This window comes from Phyllobates terribilis, unplaced genomic scaffold (assembly GCF_046119375.1).
Source record: "Phyllobates terribilis strain yellow unplaced genomic scaffold, ASM4611937v1 Scaffold_3__8_contigs__length_932513732, whole genome shotgun sequence".
NCBI lineage: Eukaryota > Metazoa > Chordata > Amphibia > Anura > Dendrobatidae > Phyllobates > Phyllobates terribilis.
The window spans coordinates 29,194,135-29,210,668 of NW_027362763.1; the positions used below are offsets into that span (position 1 = coordinate 29,194,135).

General features: G+C 59.0%; 1 protein-coding gene across 2 annotated transcripts in view; it reads left to right on the plus strand.

Annotated features, from left to right (window-relative positions):
• The first annotated feature begins 293 nt into the window (after positions 1 to 293).
• SELENOI (selenoprotein I) overlaps positions 294 to 16,534 on the plus strand; it is a 52,372-nt gene continuing 36,131 nt past the window's right edge. For both annotated transcript variants that reach the window (XM_073673803.1, XM_073673804.1), the window contains exons 1-7: positions 294 to 451; positions 10,711 to 10,779; positions 10,887 to 10,995; positions 11,113 to 11,187; positions 12,304 to 12,566; positions 12,938 to 13,046; positions 13,214 to 13,262. In XM_073673803.1, the coding sequence (XP_073529904.1) occupies positions 392 to 451; positions 10,711 to 10,779; positions 10,887 to 10,995; positions 11,113 to 11,187; positions 12,304 to 12,566; positions 12,938 to 13,046; positions 13,214 to 13,262 (734 nt within the window). In that variant the 5' untranslated portion in view covers positions 294 to 391. The remainder of the gene's footprint in view (positions 452 to 10,710; positions 10,780 to 10,886; positions 10,996 to 11,112; positions 11,188 to 12,303; positions 12,567 to 12,937; positions 13,047 to 13,213; positions 13,263 to 16,534) is intronic.

Sequence of the window (16,534 nt, forward strand, 5' to 3'; positions counted from 1 at the left end):
TATGGGCAACCTCTATAGCAACCACATTGGAAACTGAAAGCAGCGCTCTGATTGGTGACTTCTCCTTTCTGCTGCTCTAGATGAATTCCCGTGTTCTTATTCTACTAAGAGAAGGGAAGAGCCGCACATCTGCGCATGCCCAGGCCGACCACAGACTGCTGGGAATTGTTGTCCCCCCGATGAATGAACGCTGCACGTCACATGACCCTGACAACTAGAAAGGGGGCGGGTACAATGGGGGCGTGGTCCGGTGTAGAATCAGCCGATCCGTCTGGCCCCGCCCCTCTATCACAATGCTCCGCCCCCGGCTCCTCTACTACGGACGTGACGTCACTGCTCGGTGACTCCGTGCTCCGGTGCTCTGCAGCCGGTGTGCTCCGCCGCCTCCGCCATGTCCCGGTGCTGGGAGTGCGTCACTGCCGAGCAGCTCAGCGGCTTTGACCGCTACAAGGTGAGCGGGACCCCCGGGAGCGGCGGGCGGAGGGTCGGGCATGTGGGAGGCGCTGACAGCTGCTGCAAAGGGGGAGACACGAGGGGCCCCTGCAGCGGAAACACGGGCCACATGGGGCCTCACACAGCGGGAATGGTGGAGCCCCCCAGTATCTAGGGGTGTGGAGCCCCCCCCAGTATCTCGGGGTGTGGAGCCCCCCCCCCCAGTATCTCGGGGTGTGGAGCCCCCCCCCCAGTATCTCGGGGTGTGGAGCCCCCCCCCCCAGTATCTCGGGGTGTGGAGCCCCCCCCCCAGTATCTCGGGGTGTGGAGCCCTCCCCCCAGTATCTCGGGGTGTGGAGCCCCCCCCCCAGTATGTAGGGGTGTGGAGCCCCCCCCAGTATGTAGGGGTGTGGAGCCCCCCCCCCAGTATGTAGGGGTGTGGAGCCCCCCCCCAGTATCTCGGGGTGTGGAGCTCCCCCCCCAGTATCTCGGGGTGTGGAGCTCCCCCCCCAGTATCTCGGGGTGTGGAGCCCCCCCCAGTATCTCGGGGTGTGGAGCCCCCCCCCAGTATGTAGGGGTGTGGAGCCCCCCCCAGTATGTAGGGGTGTGGAGCCCCCCCCCAGTATCTCGGGGTGTGGAGCTCCCCCCCCAGTATCTCGGGGTGTGGAGCTCCCCCCCCAGTATCTCGGGGTGTGGAGCTCCCCCCCCAGTATCTCGGGGTGTGGAGCCCCCCCCAGTATCTCGGGGTGTGGAGCCCCCCCCCCAGTATCTCGGGGTGTGGAGCCCCCCCCCCAGTATCTCGGGGTGTGGAGCCCCCCCCCCCAGTATCTCGGGGTGTGGAGCCCCCCCCCCAGTATCTCGGGGTGTGGAGCCCCCCCCCCCAGTATCTCGGGGTGTGGAGCCCCCCCCCCAGTATCTCGGGGTGTGGAGCCCCCCCCCCAGTATCTCGGGGTGTGGAGCCCCCCCCCCCAGTATCTCGGGGTGTGGAGCCCTCCCCCCAGTATCTCGGGGTGTGGAGCCCTCCCCCCAGTATCTCGGGGTGTGGAGCCCTCCCCCCAGTATCTCGGGGTGTGGAGCCCTCCCCCCAGTATCTCGGGGTGTGGAGCCCCCCCCCAGTATGTAGGGGTGTGGAGCCCCCCCCCCAGTATCTCGGGGTGTGGAGCTCCCCCCCCAGTATCTCGGGGTGTGGAGCCCTCCCCCCAGTATCTCGGGGTGTGGAGCCCTCCCCCCAGTATCTCGGGGTGTGGAGCCCTCCCCCCAGTATCTCGGGGTGTGGAGCCCCCCCCCAGTATGTAGGGGTGTGGAGCCCCCCCCCCAGTATCTCGGGGTGTGGAGCTCCCCCCCCAGTATCTCGGGGTGTGGAGCTCCCCCCCCAGTATCTCGGGGTGTGGAGCCCCCCCCCAGTATCTCGGGGTGTGGAGCCCCCCCCCAGTATGTAGGGGTGTGGAGCCCCCCCCAGTATCTCGGGGTGTGGAGCTCCCCCCCCAGTATCTCGGGGTGTGGAGCTCCCCCCCCAGTATCTCGGGGTGTGGAGCCCCCCCCCAGTATCTCGGGGTGTGGAGCCCCCCCCCAGTATCTCGGGGTGTGGAGCCCCCCCCCAGTATCTCGGGGTGTGGAGCCCCCCCCCAGTATGTAGGGGTGTGGAGCCCCCCCCCAGTATGTAGGGGTGTGGAGCTCCCCCCCCAGTATGTAGGGGTGTGGAGCCCCCCCCCCCCCCTGGCGTGAATGGTGGACATCCAGTATCTAGGGGTGTGACAACTCGCCAACTCAATGGAGGGGCTACCAAGTGCCCAGGGGTGTGACTGCTTCCCAGGGGGCCCTACATTGTCTATGCGGAGGTGTAACAGCGCGGGGGACCCCTCTTTGGAGGGTGCAGGGGGGGCACCGCCTGTCTGTGTGGGGATATGGTGGTGCCGGGTCCCCTGCGCTGCCATCCTCCATAGAGGCAGTGCCGGAGCACTGGGGGTCTCATGTTGCTACCCGTCCCCCACCCAAAGAGGGTCCCCAACCAGAGGAATTGGACTCCTAGTTCTCTAGCAGGAGAGCCCCCTCTGTGGAGGGTGGAAGCATTGGCAGTATGGGGTCCCCCCGGTGCTCCGGTATGGCACCCCCTCTCTGTGGAGGGCCCCTCCTGTCTGGAGGGGCTCCCTCTCTAGTTTCTGACTGTAGTGTATTATATGATCTTTTGCGTATATCTGCAACCACTCCCCTCCCCCCACTGCGTCCCTAATTGCTCCTGGAAGAGCTGTGAGCCTTTTGGGGTGTCTCGGACCATGTGAGCCCCTAAACAGCGAGCAGTATCTGCTCGTTCTCTGGCTCTGCTTTCAGCTCACGTGCTCCCTCCTTGTCTTCAAAGCTGGCTGTCGCCCCGTTAGGGTGTGTATCTGCTCTTCTGTCACCCATCTCTTCATGTTCTTCTGTGACTTGTCCCCTCTGTGCCCTTCAGAGACTGGACCCTGTGCGGTTTTGGGGATAATGTTCCTCATTCACAGTTTTGGAGGTGAGAGCATGTCCCCGGCTCCAGAGTGAATGTGACCTCTTGGGTTTGACCCTTCCAGGCCAGGGAGGTGCAATCAGGGGTGCTGTGTGGTCACAGGGTGGTCTTCACCTGATGTCGGGGCTCCCTGCTGCTTTCCATTAAAGTTCTGACCCCCCGGGGATGACGTCAGTGCCGGCCTTGTCCCCTCATCACTGCAGGAGATACAATGCGTCACAGCTGAGGGTTTGTTACTACTGTATCACATCTAGGATCAGTCTGGAGATCACACGGATACATTGTAACGAGTGGGGACAGGATTAGGATCTTACTCAAGTTTGGAAGTTATCCATTGGACTGGGGATAACTTTGGGACCCCACTGATCCTGAGAACCAGGATCTGCAGCGGTGAACGGAGCGTTGGACGATCCCGCGCTATGACACCCCATTCTTAATGGGACCACCAGAGATAGAAGAGCGCCGTGCTCACGAACGACCACCGCTCCATTCACACAGGGGCTTCAGAGCCCTGGTTCTCGGAACGGTGGGGTTCCAGCAGTCAGGAAGTATAACTTCCAAACGTGAGAATACCCCTCTATGACCACTGAGGGGTCTGACGTCTGAGGCCCCCATAGATCCAGAATGAAGGGTCTGCAGCTGTCTTTCCTCCTTGGTCTGTAGGGCCGTGTTCACATGTGCAGTGTCAATGATTCTTTTTTCCGCTTCGTTTTCTTGTGTGCGGTATTTGAATAATTGATGTAAATTAGCTGCTTATTTATCCTTTGCCTGTACGTGGGAATGCCTGGATGATGGCTGTTCACCGCAGCTGTCGCCTCGTGCGCTCACATGACGCCGGCGGTGACAATACCGCGCTCCTGTATAGAGATGAGCTGTAATCTAATCTGTGCATTACTGATAATCTCCGGGAATTACTTCCACTATCTGCAGTCTGGGAGCGATCGATGCCGGGCTGCACATTAACCATCTCATGGCTGCCTCAGATTTCACTTTCTCTTTGTTTTTTCTCACTGTTCCCTTAGGACTTATTCACATGACTGTATAGCAGGTTTATTTTCTGGCACATAATAGGGCCAGATTTCCCGGCCCAACCACGGGTCTCCTGCACAGAGGCATCTATGAGGGTGTCAGACTGGCACATCTGTGCGCCTCCTGCACAGGGCGTCGCTGTGACATCATTCAGGATGACATCATAGGGTCGATTAGCCGCAGCCTGAATGCAGAAGTGGCGGTTTCTGCTTTTGGGAACACAAGGATCAATATGAGGGATCGGACGACGGCTGTGGGGGGCACGGACGGGGGGAGGGATCGGACGACGGCTGTTGGGGGCTCGGACGGGGGGAGGGATCGGACGACGGCTGTGGGGGGCCCGGACGGGGGGAGGGATCGGACGACGGCTGTGGGGGGCCCGGACGGGGGGAGGGATCGGACGACGGCTGTGGGGGGCCCGGACGGGGGGAGGGATCGGACGACGGCTGTGGGGGGCCCGGACGGGGGGAGGGATCGGACGACGGCTGTGGGGGGTCCGGACGGGGGGAGGGATTGGACGACGGCTGTGGGGGGCCCGGACGGGGGGAGGGATCGGACGACGGCTGTGGGGGGCCCGGACGGGGGGGACTGATCGGACGACGGCTGTGGGGGGCCCGGACGGGGGGAGGGATCGGACGACGGCTGTGGGGGTCCCGGACGGGGGGAGGGATCGGATGACGGCTGTGGGGGGGCCGGACGGGGGGAAGGATTCGGACGACGGCTGTGGGGGGGGCAGGACGGGGGGAGGGATTCGGACGACAGCTGTGGGGGTCCCGGACGGGGGGAGGGATCGGACGACGGCCGTGGGGGGGGCTGGACGGAGGAGGGATCGGACGACGGCTGTGGGGGGGCCCGGACGGAGGAGGGATCGGACGACGGCTGTGGGGGGGGGCCCGGACGGAGGAGGGATCGGACGACGGCTGTGGGGGGGGGCCCGGACGGAGGAGGGATCGGACGACGGCTGTGGGGGGGCCCGGACGGAGGAGGGATCGGACGACGGCTGTGGGGGGGCAGGACGGGGGGAGGGATTCGGACGACAGCTGTGGGGGTCCCGGACGGGGGGAGGGATCGGACGACGGCCGTGGGGGGGGCTGGACGGAGGAGGGATCGGACGACGGCTGTGGGGGGGCCCGGACGGAGGAGGGATCGGACGACGGCTGTGGGGGGGCCCGGACGGAGGAGGGATCGGACGACGGCTGTGGGGGGGGGCCCGGACGGAGGAGGGATCGGACGACGGCTGTGGGGGGGCCCGGACGGAGGAGGGATCGGACGACGGCTGTGGGGGGGCCCGGACGGGGGGAGGGATCGGACGACGGCTGTGGGGGGGCCCGGACGGGGGGGAGGGATCGGACGACTGCTGTGGGGGGGCCCGGACGGGGGGGAGGGATCGGACGACGGCTGTGGGGGGGCCCGGACGGGGGGAGGGATCGGACGACGGCTGTGGGGGGCCCGGACGGGGAGAGGGATCGGACGATGCCTCTTGGGGGCCCCGTGCGGAGGGGGGGGGGGGGGGAGTGGAGGACTTCCGGGGACAGGTGTGGGAGACCAGGCTTTTGACCTGGGGTGCAGGAATGTAGGGGTCTTTATTTAGTCCTTGGGGGCCACATGTATTCAGCTTCTTTTTTTTTTTTCTCACCAGTCAATGAATGACAGGTGGTCAGCCTGGTCCCTTGGCTAATGTAGGGTTAACTGGTGATAAAGGTCATGTGATGAGGGGGCAGCAGAGCTGCTGACATGAGGCACAGTAGGAGGGGCGGCTGAATACATTACTGGTTAATGGTGGCCTTTGTGCTTTGATGCTGTATCGCTCCTCGTCCACTTCACTAAGAAGCATTGTTGTTTCAGGAGATGGAAACCTGTGGCAAATATGGCGCTGGACTCGTTACAGTGTGTCAGCGAGGGATTCTTTTAGGATTCCTCCCATTTAGCGGTAATATTACTGCACTATGGACGCCTGCGGTGTGAACGTGGCCCGAGGCTCGTGAGGTTACTGAGTGCTGGAGCAGAGCCGGCGTCTGTAAATCTTACTGACACGCTGAGATTTTCCAGTCATTACTTTTCCGATCACTTTGTCTTTTTTTCCCTTTCCCGTGGCCAGTAAGACCGGCCGACCAGCAGCCGCTGCGCACACGTCATACAGATAAGCTGCAGGGTGGTGGTCGGTAACCATGGAGACACACTGCTCTGCATTGGGGGCTGTACACACACTATGAATATTACAAGTGCATCCAATCTAATACTTCACACAGCGGATGGTTTGTTACAATGTATCAGTCTGGAGTCCGGGCTGTTCAGCTCAGGCTTGTCTAGACTGGATACAACTGTAACAAACCCTCAGCTGTGAGAACTATTAGGCCAGGAGGCAGAAATGCCACCAACACACAGACTCCTCTTCTTCATCAATAAGTGACTTGGGCTGAAGGTCTTGTCCAGAGCTGCATTCATAGTTCTGCTGGCCATGTAGGAAAGACTACTCATCTCTGCGCCAGAAAGAGTATATCGCTGTCATAGGCTCCCACGATGCATTGCTCTGCGGTAACAGGAAATTAGCATAGGGCACGACTCAGAGGCTTATGGGAACTTCTGGTATACAAAGAAGAATCCCCCCCCCTTTAATGTCGCCCATACGCTGTACAAATCCATTTAGACACACAACATTTGGAGGGAGAAAATAAAACTAACATAATGTGGTTGCATAATTGTGAGGAGCACCCTCTTATAATTGGGGATGTGGTTGTGTCCAAAATCAGCCAATCACATTCCTTCTCGTGTTACATAGTAGTCAGCGCTCGGCCGCCGACATTTACAGCGATTCTGATTAACCCCAGAGAAAGTGTCGCTGCTCTAGGAGGATTATCCTGACCTTTTCTGGTCCATAAACAGCTGACAACACAGCAAAGGATCTCCCCGTGGAAAATTGTCAGGAGAAGATGTAAAAAAATTGTTGAAAAGGCAAAAGGAAAATTGGTTCGGGAGGCTGCAAGAACATTAAATGAGCTGTTGGAATTTGTGGCCAGTCCTGGTTGTGTACTGCATGTGCCAACAATCTCCCGTATTCTTCACATGTCCGGCCTGTGGGGTGTGGGGTGGGGGGTGGCAAGACAGAGCCTTTTCTTACAAAGAAAACATCCAAACCTGGTGATGCTCTGCCAAAACCTTCATCATGCCTGCCGAAAGCCTGTGGGGACCATGTTCTGTCTGATGAGAGCAGGGTAGAGCTCTGCAACCATTATTCCACAAGCTGAAAATCCAACACTGCGCATCACCAGAGGATCACCATCCCCACAGTGAGGCATGGTGGGGGCAGCATTGTTCTTTGGGGCTGCTGGAACTAGGGCTTTAGTTGAGGTGAAGGGAATTATGAACAGGTCCAAATATCAGTCAATTCTGCAACAAAACCTTCAGGCCTCTGCTAAAAAGATGAAGATGAATTTCACTTTTCAGAACAACAACGACCCTAAGCGACCTCCGAATCACCAAGAGAACGGCTTCTCCAGAAGGAGGTGGAAGTTCTGGAACAGCCCCGAACGCTGCCAGAAATTCACAGGAGACTGCAACAAAGTATTTATGCAACCACATTGCTTTATTTTTATTTTACCAACCGAAAAGATTTCAGTTTATTTCTCACTGGATTTGTAAATGGGCGATACTAATGGGGGGGATGCGTTCTGAAATAATTTTATTCTTGGATTTTTTTTTTTACATGACATAAACATTGGATTTCATCAGGATGTGTGGACTTTTATATCCTTCGTAGATAACTTGAGAAGCCCTCGCTAATCGTCCTTTACCCTTCATGTGTTCAGGACAGTCACCCTGTGCTCTGCCGCCTTGTGTCCTCACCAGACAGGTGGTGTGTGGAGCTTGGCAGAACCGCAGGTACAGAGCAGCGCTCGCCACCGGGTCAGTGTCTCCATCAATCTTTAATGATGGTTTACTTGTGAGATCTGATTCCTCAGCGCTGCTTACAGGATCCTATTACCCTGCAGCTCCTGCCGGCTCCATCGTAGACGTCTTATGTACTGGAGCTGCGGGGACCGAATAATCTCCACGGCAAACACCGCTGCTCAGCCAACCAGGAACATAACCGGGACACCGAAGCAAGTGACTGTGATCCTGGGCTACATCCTGTATTATACTCCAGAGCTGCACTCACTATTCTGCTGGTGCAGTCACTGTGTACATACATTACATTACTGATCTTGAGTTACATCCTGTATTATACTCCAGAGCTGCACTCGCTATTCTGCTGGTGCAGTCACTGTGTACATACATTACATTACTGATCCTGAGTTACCTCCTGTATTGTACTCCAGAGCTGCACTCACTATTCTGCTGGTGCAGTCACTATGTACATACATTACATTACTGATCCTGAGTTACATCCTGTATTATACTCCAGAGCTGCACTCACTATTCTGCTGGTGCAGTCACTGTGTGCATACATTACAATACTGATCATGAGTTACATCCTGTATTATACTCCAGAGCTGCACTCACTATTCTGCTGGTGCAATCACTGTGTACATACATTACATTACTGATCCTGAGTTGCATCCTGTATTATACTCCAGAGCTGCACTCACTATTCTGCTGGTGCAGTCACTGTGTACATACATTACATTACTGATCCTGAGTTACATCCTGTATTATACCCCAGAGCTGCACTCACTATTCTGCTGGTACAGTCACTCTGTACATACATTACATTACTGATCCTGAGTTACATCCTGTATTATACCCCAGAGCTGCACTCACTATTCTACTGGTGCAGTCACTGATTGGTATGTGTGGGTGGTTGGTGTATTGTGGGGGTTGTAGTGGTTACTCAGTGGAAAATAACCCATAATCCCTCTGGGCAGTGATTTTGGCTGTCATCACCTTTCCCTCTGGTGACCTCCTAGTACTGGAGTTTGTACCTTTGCTGTGTGGTCGCTGTTTACCTGGTTGTGGTGATTACGTAACTCTCATCACTGTGATCATTTATAGGATTATCACAGGATATTAACTCTTCACTGTCTTACCCTGGAAGCCGCCACAGCTGCTGCTGAGCTTCATGTTATATTTGTGTGATGTCTGTTTATCTTGGCCGCCGGACGCTCACTGCCGCCTCTGGCCGCTCTCTGCTACACTGCCGCCTCTGGCCGCTCTCTGCTACACTGCCGCCTCTGGCCGCTCTCTGCTACACTGCCGCCTCTGGCCGCTCTCTGCTACACTGCCGCCTCTGGCCGCTCTCTGCTACACTGCCGCCTCTGGCCGGCTCTCTGCTACACTGCCGCCTCTGGCCGGCTCTCTGCTACACTGCCGCCTCTGGCCGGCTCTCTGCTACACTGCCGCCTCTGGCCGGCTCTCTGCTACACTGCCGCCTCTGGCCGGCTCTCTGCTACACTGCCGCCTCTGGCCGGCTCTCTGCTACACTGCCGCCTCTGGCCGGCTCTCTGCTACACTGCCGCCTCTGGCCGGCTCTCTGCTACACTGCCGCCTCTGGCCGGCTCTCTGCTACACTGCCGCCTCTGGCCGGCTCTCTGCTACACTGCCGCCTCTGGCCGGCTCTCTGCTACACTGCCGCCTCTGGCCGGCTCTCTGCTACACTGCCGCCTCTGGCCGGCTCTCTGCTACACTGCCGCCTCTGGCCGGCTCTCTGCTACACTGCCGCCTCTGGCCGGCTCTCTGCTACACTGCCGCCTCTGGCCGGCTCTCTGCTACACTGCCGCCTCTGGCCGGCTCTCTGCTACACTGCCGCCTCTGGCCGGCTCTCTGCTACACTGCCGCCTCTGGCCGGCTCTCTGCTACACTGCCGCCTCTGGCCGGCTCTCTGCTACACTGCCGCCTCTGGCCGGCTCTCTGCTACACTGCCGCCTCTGGCCGGCTCTCTGCTACACTGCCGCCTCTGGCCGGCTCTCTGCTACACTGCCGCCTCTGGCCGGCTCTCTGCTACACTGCCGCCTCTGGCCGGCTCTCTGCTACACTGCCGCCTCTGGCCGGCTCTCTGCTCCTCCTCCTCCTCCCTCCGGTCGCTCTTTGCTCCGCCGCCTCCTCCTCCCTCCGGCCGCTCTCTGCTCCCTTCCTCCCTCCGGCCGCTCTCTGCTCCCTTCCTCCCTCCGGCCGCTCTCTGCTCCCTCCGGCCGCTCTCTGCTCCCTCCGGCCGCTCTCTGCTCCCTCCGGCCGCTCTCTGCTCCCTCCGGCCGCTCTCTGCTCCCTCCGGCCGCTCTCTGCTCCCTCCGGCCGCTCTCTGCTCCCTCCGGCCGCTCTCTGCTCCCTCCGGCCGCTCTCTGCTCCCTTCCTCCCTCCGGCCGCTCTCTGCTTCGCCGCCTCCTCCTCCTCCCTCCGGCCGCTCTCTGCTTCGCCTCCTCCTCCTCCTCCGGCCGCTCTCTGCTTCGCCTCCTCCTCCGGCCCCTCTCTGCTTCGCCTCCTCCTCCTCCTCCTCCCTCCGGCCCCTCTCTGCTTCGCCTCCTCCTCCTCCCTCCGGCCCCTCTCTGCTTCGCCTCCTCCTCCTCCCTCCGGCCCCTCTCTGCTTCGCCTCCTCCTCCTCCCTCCGGCCCCTCTCTGCTTCGCCTCCTCCTCCTCCCTCCGGCCCCTCTCTGCTTCGCCTCCTCCTCCTCCCTCCGGCCCCTCTCTGCTTCGCCGCTTCCTCCTCCCTCCGGCCCCTCTCTCCTTCGCCGCCTCCTCGTCGTCCCTCCGGCCGCTCTCTGCTCCGCCCCGTCACTGACTGTGTTCGTCTGTCCAGCATGTAACACTCCTCTGCTGTCTTGCAGTACAGCGCGGTGGACACCAACCCCCTGTCCCTCTATGTCATGCACCCGTTCTGGAACTCCATAGTAAAGGTGAGTGATCCTTCCGTTCCTCCGGCATCCAGTCATTCAGAAAGCCCGGTGATGTGACCTGCAGTGATGTCCTCCTGAGTCAGGGGCGCTCATCTGTGTCTCTTCAGTTTTTCCCCAGATGGTTGGCGCCAAATCTGATCACATTTAGCGGTTTCCTGCTGCTCGTCTTTAACTTCCTCATGATGGCATACTTTGACCCGGATTTCTACGCATCAGGTCAGTGATACTTTCTGCCGTCCTGCATTTGGGGTACAGAGCGCTGCCCTTAATGGTAAGGCCCAGAGTTGTATGTTCCCCGTTGTCTCTGACCTCACCCATGTCCTTCTCGTGCAGCCGCGGGTCATGAACACGTGCCCAGCTGGGTGTGGATTGTAGCCGGTCTGCTGAACTTCACAGCCTACACCCTCGGTGAGTCCACCATGCTGTAGTGTCGCTATAGCACGGCCAATTTCCATCTTACCTGCCTGTTATTACTGTGTATGTTATATGTTGTGGCCCCTCATCCCCAGACACAGGATAAACTGGGGCCCAGGGGTGGGATGTGGCCCCGACGCTGAGCCCAATGCACCCAGGTCGGCCTGTTTCTCGGCCGCGGGGCCGCCGTTTCTCCTATCCCTTCTGAGGACAAAAAAAAATCCAATTATCTAGACAAGTAGAAAATGTAAATATCTTCATATTTGGTGTCAGCGCATCCATATAAGTCCGCGCTATTAAAATCTAAAATTAATCCCAAAGGTAAATTATGTGCACCTCCCTCCAAAAATGTAGGAAAAAAGTGATCAAAATGGTCCGACTGAAAACAGCTGTGAGCGCAAAAATAAAATCCATAGAGGGGAGAGATAAAAATTTCCCCAAAAATGGAGGCGAAAATTAGTTTAATTTTTTCATATATAAAACTAAATAATGATCCTAAAACCAAAAACTAGCGTGGTAATCCCACCGAGCTGAAAAATCATTTTACCAAGTGATTTTTTTTTTACTGCACAGTGGATGCTGTACAAATTATAGCGGAATTCTATATATATATTTTCTTCCATTATTTCACTCCACCCACAAGAAAAACAACGATAAAAGTTCTGGCTCCTGGAAGAAGGGGGGAAAAAATATCCCATCAGGAAGCTTATGTGTCCTGAAGATGGGTGGGATCTGTGTACTGAGACCCCCACTGCTCTCCTGCGTCAGTTGGTCCGTCCACCACTGCGGGGTCTGCAGAGTCTGTGTACGCTGCTGAGTGCACGCTCATGAGTCTGAGTGGTCTCAGGACCTGGAACCCCCCCTCAAGGCTTTTTCTCCAGAATAGTAAGTTACCTGTAGGGTCCGATCACAGGGTCTCCTCCTATCCTGACAATGGACTCCAGAGCTGCAATCCGAGTTCTGGGTATACACCGTAGGAGCATGGCGGCGTGCTACAGGCTACAGTGCTGCACAATTCTGTGTTGTCTTGCTGCAGCTCTGGATGTGAGCAGAGGCTGGTCGGGAGCTGCTCTTTAGGGACGGTGTCATTATTGTTCTTCTCCCTTACAGACGGCGTGGACGGTAAGCAGGCTCGCAGGACCAACTCCAGCACTCCGCTGGGCGAGCTGTTTGACCACGGCCTGGACAGCTGGGCCTGTATATACTTTGTAGTGACCGTATATTCCATCTTTGGCCGCGGGGAGACCGGGGTGAGCGTCATGGTCCTCTACGTCCTCCTGTGGGTGGTGCTGTTCTCCTTCATCCTCTCCCACTGGGAAAAATACAACACTGGAATCCTGTTCCTGCCGTGGGGATACGACCTGAGCCAGGTGGTAAGTGTGCGCCTGTCGTGCCCCGTCTGCCCTCACGACAGTGCCATGGGAAGAGTGGCATACACAGCTCGGGGGTGCACGTCAGGAGAATCTATGGCAGCAGACTGGGTGGGGGGGGTGCACGTCAGGAGGTTCTGTGGCAGCACGGTGGGGAGGCGCGCGTCGGGAGAGTCTGTGGCAGCACGGTGGGGAGGCGCGCGTCGGGAGAGTCAGTGGGAGGGTCTGTGGAGGCGCGTCGGGGTGGGGGAGTCTGTGGCGGCGCGGTGAGGGCCTTTGAGGTGTCCGCAGTTAAGTGTAGGTATATTTGTGTGCATCTCTGCAGTATAACCCCCACTATAACCCCCTGTATAAGGTCGCCCTCTCTCTTGCAGACCATCTCCTGTGTGTACCTGGTGACGGCTGTGGTCGGGGTCGAGGCCTGGTATAAACCAGCCTTTTACTCCGTGCTCTACAGAGACCTCTTCACTTCAATGATTGTCGGTAAGACGTCACATGTTCGCGCTTCCTTTGTTAGTGTTGCTCGTCTTCTAAACGTATTTTGTGTTTACCATCGTTCACACCTCGCCGTGCTGTCAGATTTCTGTCCTCGCCGTTTCTTGCCCCCTTCTGTCCTGTCCTTTCTCACTGGCGCCATCTTTCTTTTGCAGGTTGCGCTCTGAGCGTGACTCTCCCTATGAGTCTGTACAATGTTTACAAGTAAGTGCAGGAATCGAACGATCGCCCTAGGGTCCGACACGTCCATTAGGCCCAGAGCCTTAAAGGTGGGATAACCGGCTGATTGTTGGGGGCCACCAATCCCAATACTCAGCTCTGACATGTGCCCGGGAGTGAAGGTCACCCATGCGTACCACCTCCATGTGATGTCTGTGACTGCTGCAGGGGCGAGCGGCTTACTCCTATCTTTTATGGCTCAGCTGCAGGAGGAGGAGATGGTGGGAGATATTCCCCAACTGTGAGCGGGAGGCTGAAAGAGGCAGATGGAGAGAAAGGCCCAGGAGAGGCGGAACACTGCGCAGCATGTAACGGGCAGAGAGAGGTCCAGGAGAGGCGGAACACTGCGCAGCATGTAACGAGCAGAGAGAGGCCGAGGAGAGGCGGAACACTGCGCAGCATGTAACGGGCAGAGAGAGGCCCAGGAGAGGCGGAACACTGCGCAGCATGTAACGAGCAGAGAGAGGCCGAGGAGAGGCGGAACACTGCGCAGCATGTAACGGGCAGAGAGAGGCCCAGGAGAGGCGGAACACTGCGCAGCATGTAACGAGCAGAGAGAGGCCGAGGAGAGGCGGAACACTGCGCAGCATGTAACGGGCAGAGAGAGGCCCAGGAGAGGCGGAACACTGCGCAGCATGTAACGAGCAGAGAGAGGCCGAGGAGAGGCGGAACACTGCGCAGCATGTAACGGGCAGAGAGAGGCCCAGGAGAGGCGGAACACTGCGCAGCATGTAACGAGCAGAGAGAGGCCCAGGAGAGGCGGAACACTGCGCAGCATGTAACGGGCAGAGAGAGGCCCAGGAGAGGCGGAACACTGCGCAGCATGTAACGGGCAGAGAGAGGCCCAGGAGAGGCGGAACACTGCGCAGCATGTAACGGGCAGAGAGAGGCCCAGGAGAGGCGGAACACTGCGCAGCATGTAACGGGCAGAGAGAGGCCCAGGAGAGGCGGAACACGGCGCGGCATGTAACGGGCAGAGAGAGGCCCAGGAGAGGCGGAACACGGCGCGGCATGTAACGGGCAGAGAGAGGCCCAGGAGAGGCGGAACACTGCTCGGCATGTAACGGGCAGAGAGAGGCTCAGGAGAGGCGGAACACTGCGCGGCATGTAACGGGCAGAGAGAGGCTCAGGAGAGGCGGAACACTGCGCGGCATGTAACGGGCAGAGAGAGGCCCAGGAGAGGCGGAACACTGCGCGGCATGTAACGGGCAGGGAGAGGCCGAGGAGAGGCAGAACACTGCGCAGCATGTAACGGGCAGGGAGAGGCCCAAGAGAGGCAGAACACTGCGCAGCATGTAACGGGCAGGGAGAGGCCCAAGAGAGGCAGAACACTGCGCAGCATGTAACGGGCAGGGAGAGGCCCAAGAGAGGCAGAACACTGCGCAGCATGTAACGGGCAGGGAGAGGCCCAGGAGAGGCAGAACACTGCGCAGCATGTAACGGGCAGGGAGAGGCCCAGGAGAGGCAGAACACTGCGCAGCATGTAACGGGCAGGGAGAGGCCCAGGAGAGGCAGAACACTGCGCAGCATGTAACGGGCAGGGAGAGGCCCAGGAGAGGCAGAACACTGCGCAGCATGTAACGGGCAGGGAGAGGCCCAGGAGAGGCAGAACACTGCGCAGCATGTAACGGGCAGGGAGAGGCCCAGGAGAGGCAGAACACTGCGCAGCATGTAACGGGCAGGGAGAGGCCCAGGAGAGGCAGAACACTGCGCAGCATGTAACGGGCAGGGAGAGGCCCAGGAGAGGCAGAACACTGCGCAGCATGTAACGGGCAGGGAGAGGCCCAGGAGAGGCAGAACACTGCGCAGCATGTAACGGGCAGGGAGAGGCCCAGGAGAGGCAGAACACTGCGCAGCATGTAACGGGCAGGGAGAGGCCCAGGAGAGGCAGAACACTGCGCAGCATGTAACGGGCAGGGAGAGGCCCAGGAGAGGCAGAACACTGCGCAGCATGTAACGGGCAGGGAGAGGCCCAGGAGAGGCAGAACACTGCGCAGCATGTAACGGGCAGGGAGAGGCCCAGGAGAGGCAGAACACTGCGCAGCATGTAACGGGCAGGGAGAGGCCCAGGAGAGGCAGAACACTGCGCAGCATGTAACGGGCAGGGAGAGGCCCAGGAGAGGCAGAACACTGCGCAGCATGTAACGGGCAGGGAGAGGCCCAGGAGAGGCAGAACACTGCGCAGCATGTAACGGGCAGGGAGAGGCCCAGGAGAGGCAGAACACTGCGCAGCATGTAACGGGCAGGGAGAGGCCCAGGAGAGGCAGAACACTGCGCAGCATGTAACGGGCAGGGAGAGGCCCAGGAGAGGCAGAACACTGCGCAGCATGTAACGGGCAGGGAGAGGCCCAGGAGAGGCAGAACACTGCGCAGCATGTAACGGGCAGGGAGAGGCCCAGGAGAGGCAGAACACTGCGCAGCATGTAACGGGCAGGGAGAGGCCCAGGAGAGGCAGAACACTGCGCAGCATGTAACGGGCAGGGAGAGGCCCAGGAGAGGCAGAACACTGCGCAGCATGTAACGGGCAGGGAGAGGCCCAGGAGAGGCAGAACACTGCGCAGCATGTAACGGGCAGGGAGAGGCCCAGGAGAGGCAGAACACTGCGCAGCATGTAACGGGCAGGGAGAGGCCCAGGAGAGGCAGAACACTGCGCAGCATGTAACGGGCAGGGAGAGGCCCAGGAGAGGCAGAACACTGCGCAGCATGTAACGGGCAGGGAGAGGCAGAACACTGCGCAGCATGTAACGGGCAGGGAGAGGCAGAACACTGCGCAGCATGTAACGGGCAGGGAGAGGCCCAGGAGAGGCAGAACACTGCGCAGCATACAGCATGTCACAGGCAGTGAGAACCCTCCCATCTAAAGATGAAGGGAAAGGCCCAGGAGAGACAGCGGACTGCGCAGCATACAGCATGTCACAGGCAGTGAGAACCCTCCCATCTATAGATGAAGGGAAAGGCCCAGGAGAGGCAGCGGACTGCGCAGCATACAGCATGTCACAGGCAGTGAGAACCCTCCCATCTATAGATGCAGGGAAAGTCCCAGGAGAGACAGCGGACTGCGCAGCATACAGCAGGTCACAGGCAGTGAGAACCCTCCCATCTACAGATGCAGGGAAAGGCCCAGGAGAGGCAGCGGAATGCGCAGCATACAGCATGTCACAGGCAGTGAGAACCCTCCCATCTACAGATACAGGGAAAGGCCCAGGAGAGACAGCGGACTGCGCAGCATACAGCATGTCACAGGCAGTGAGAGCCCT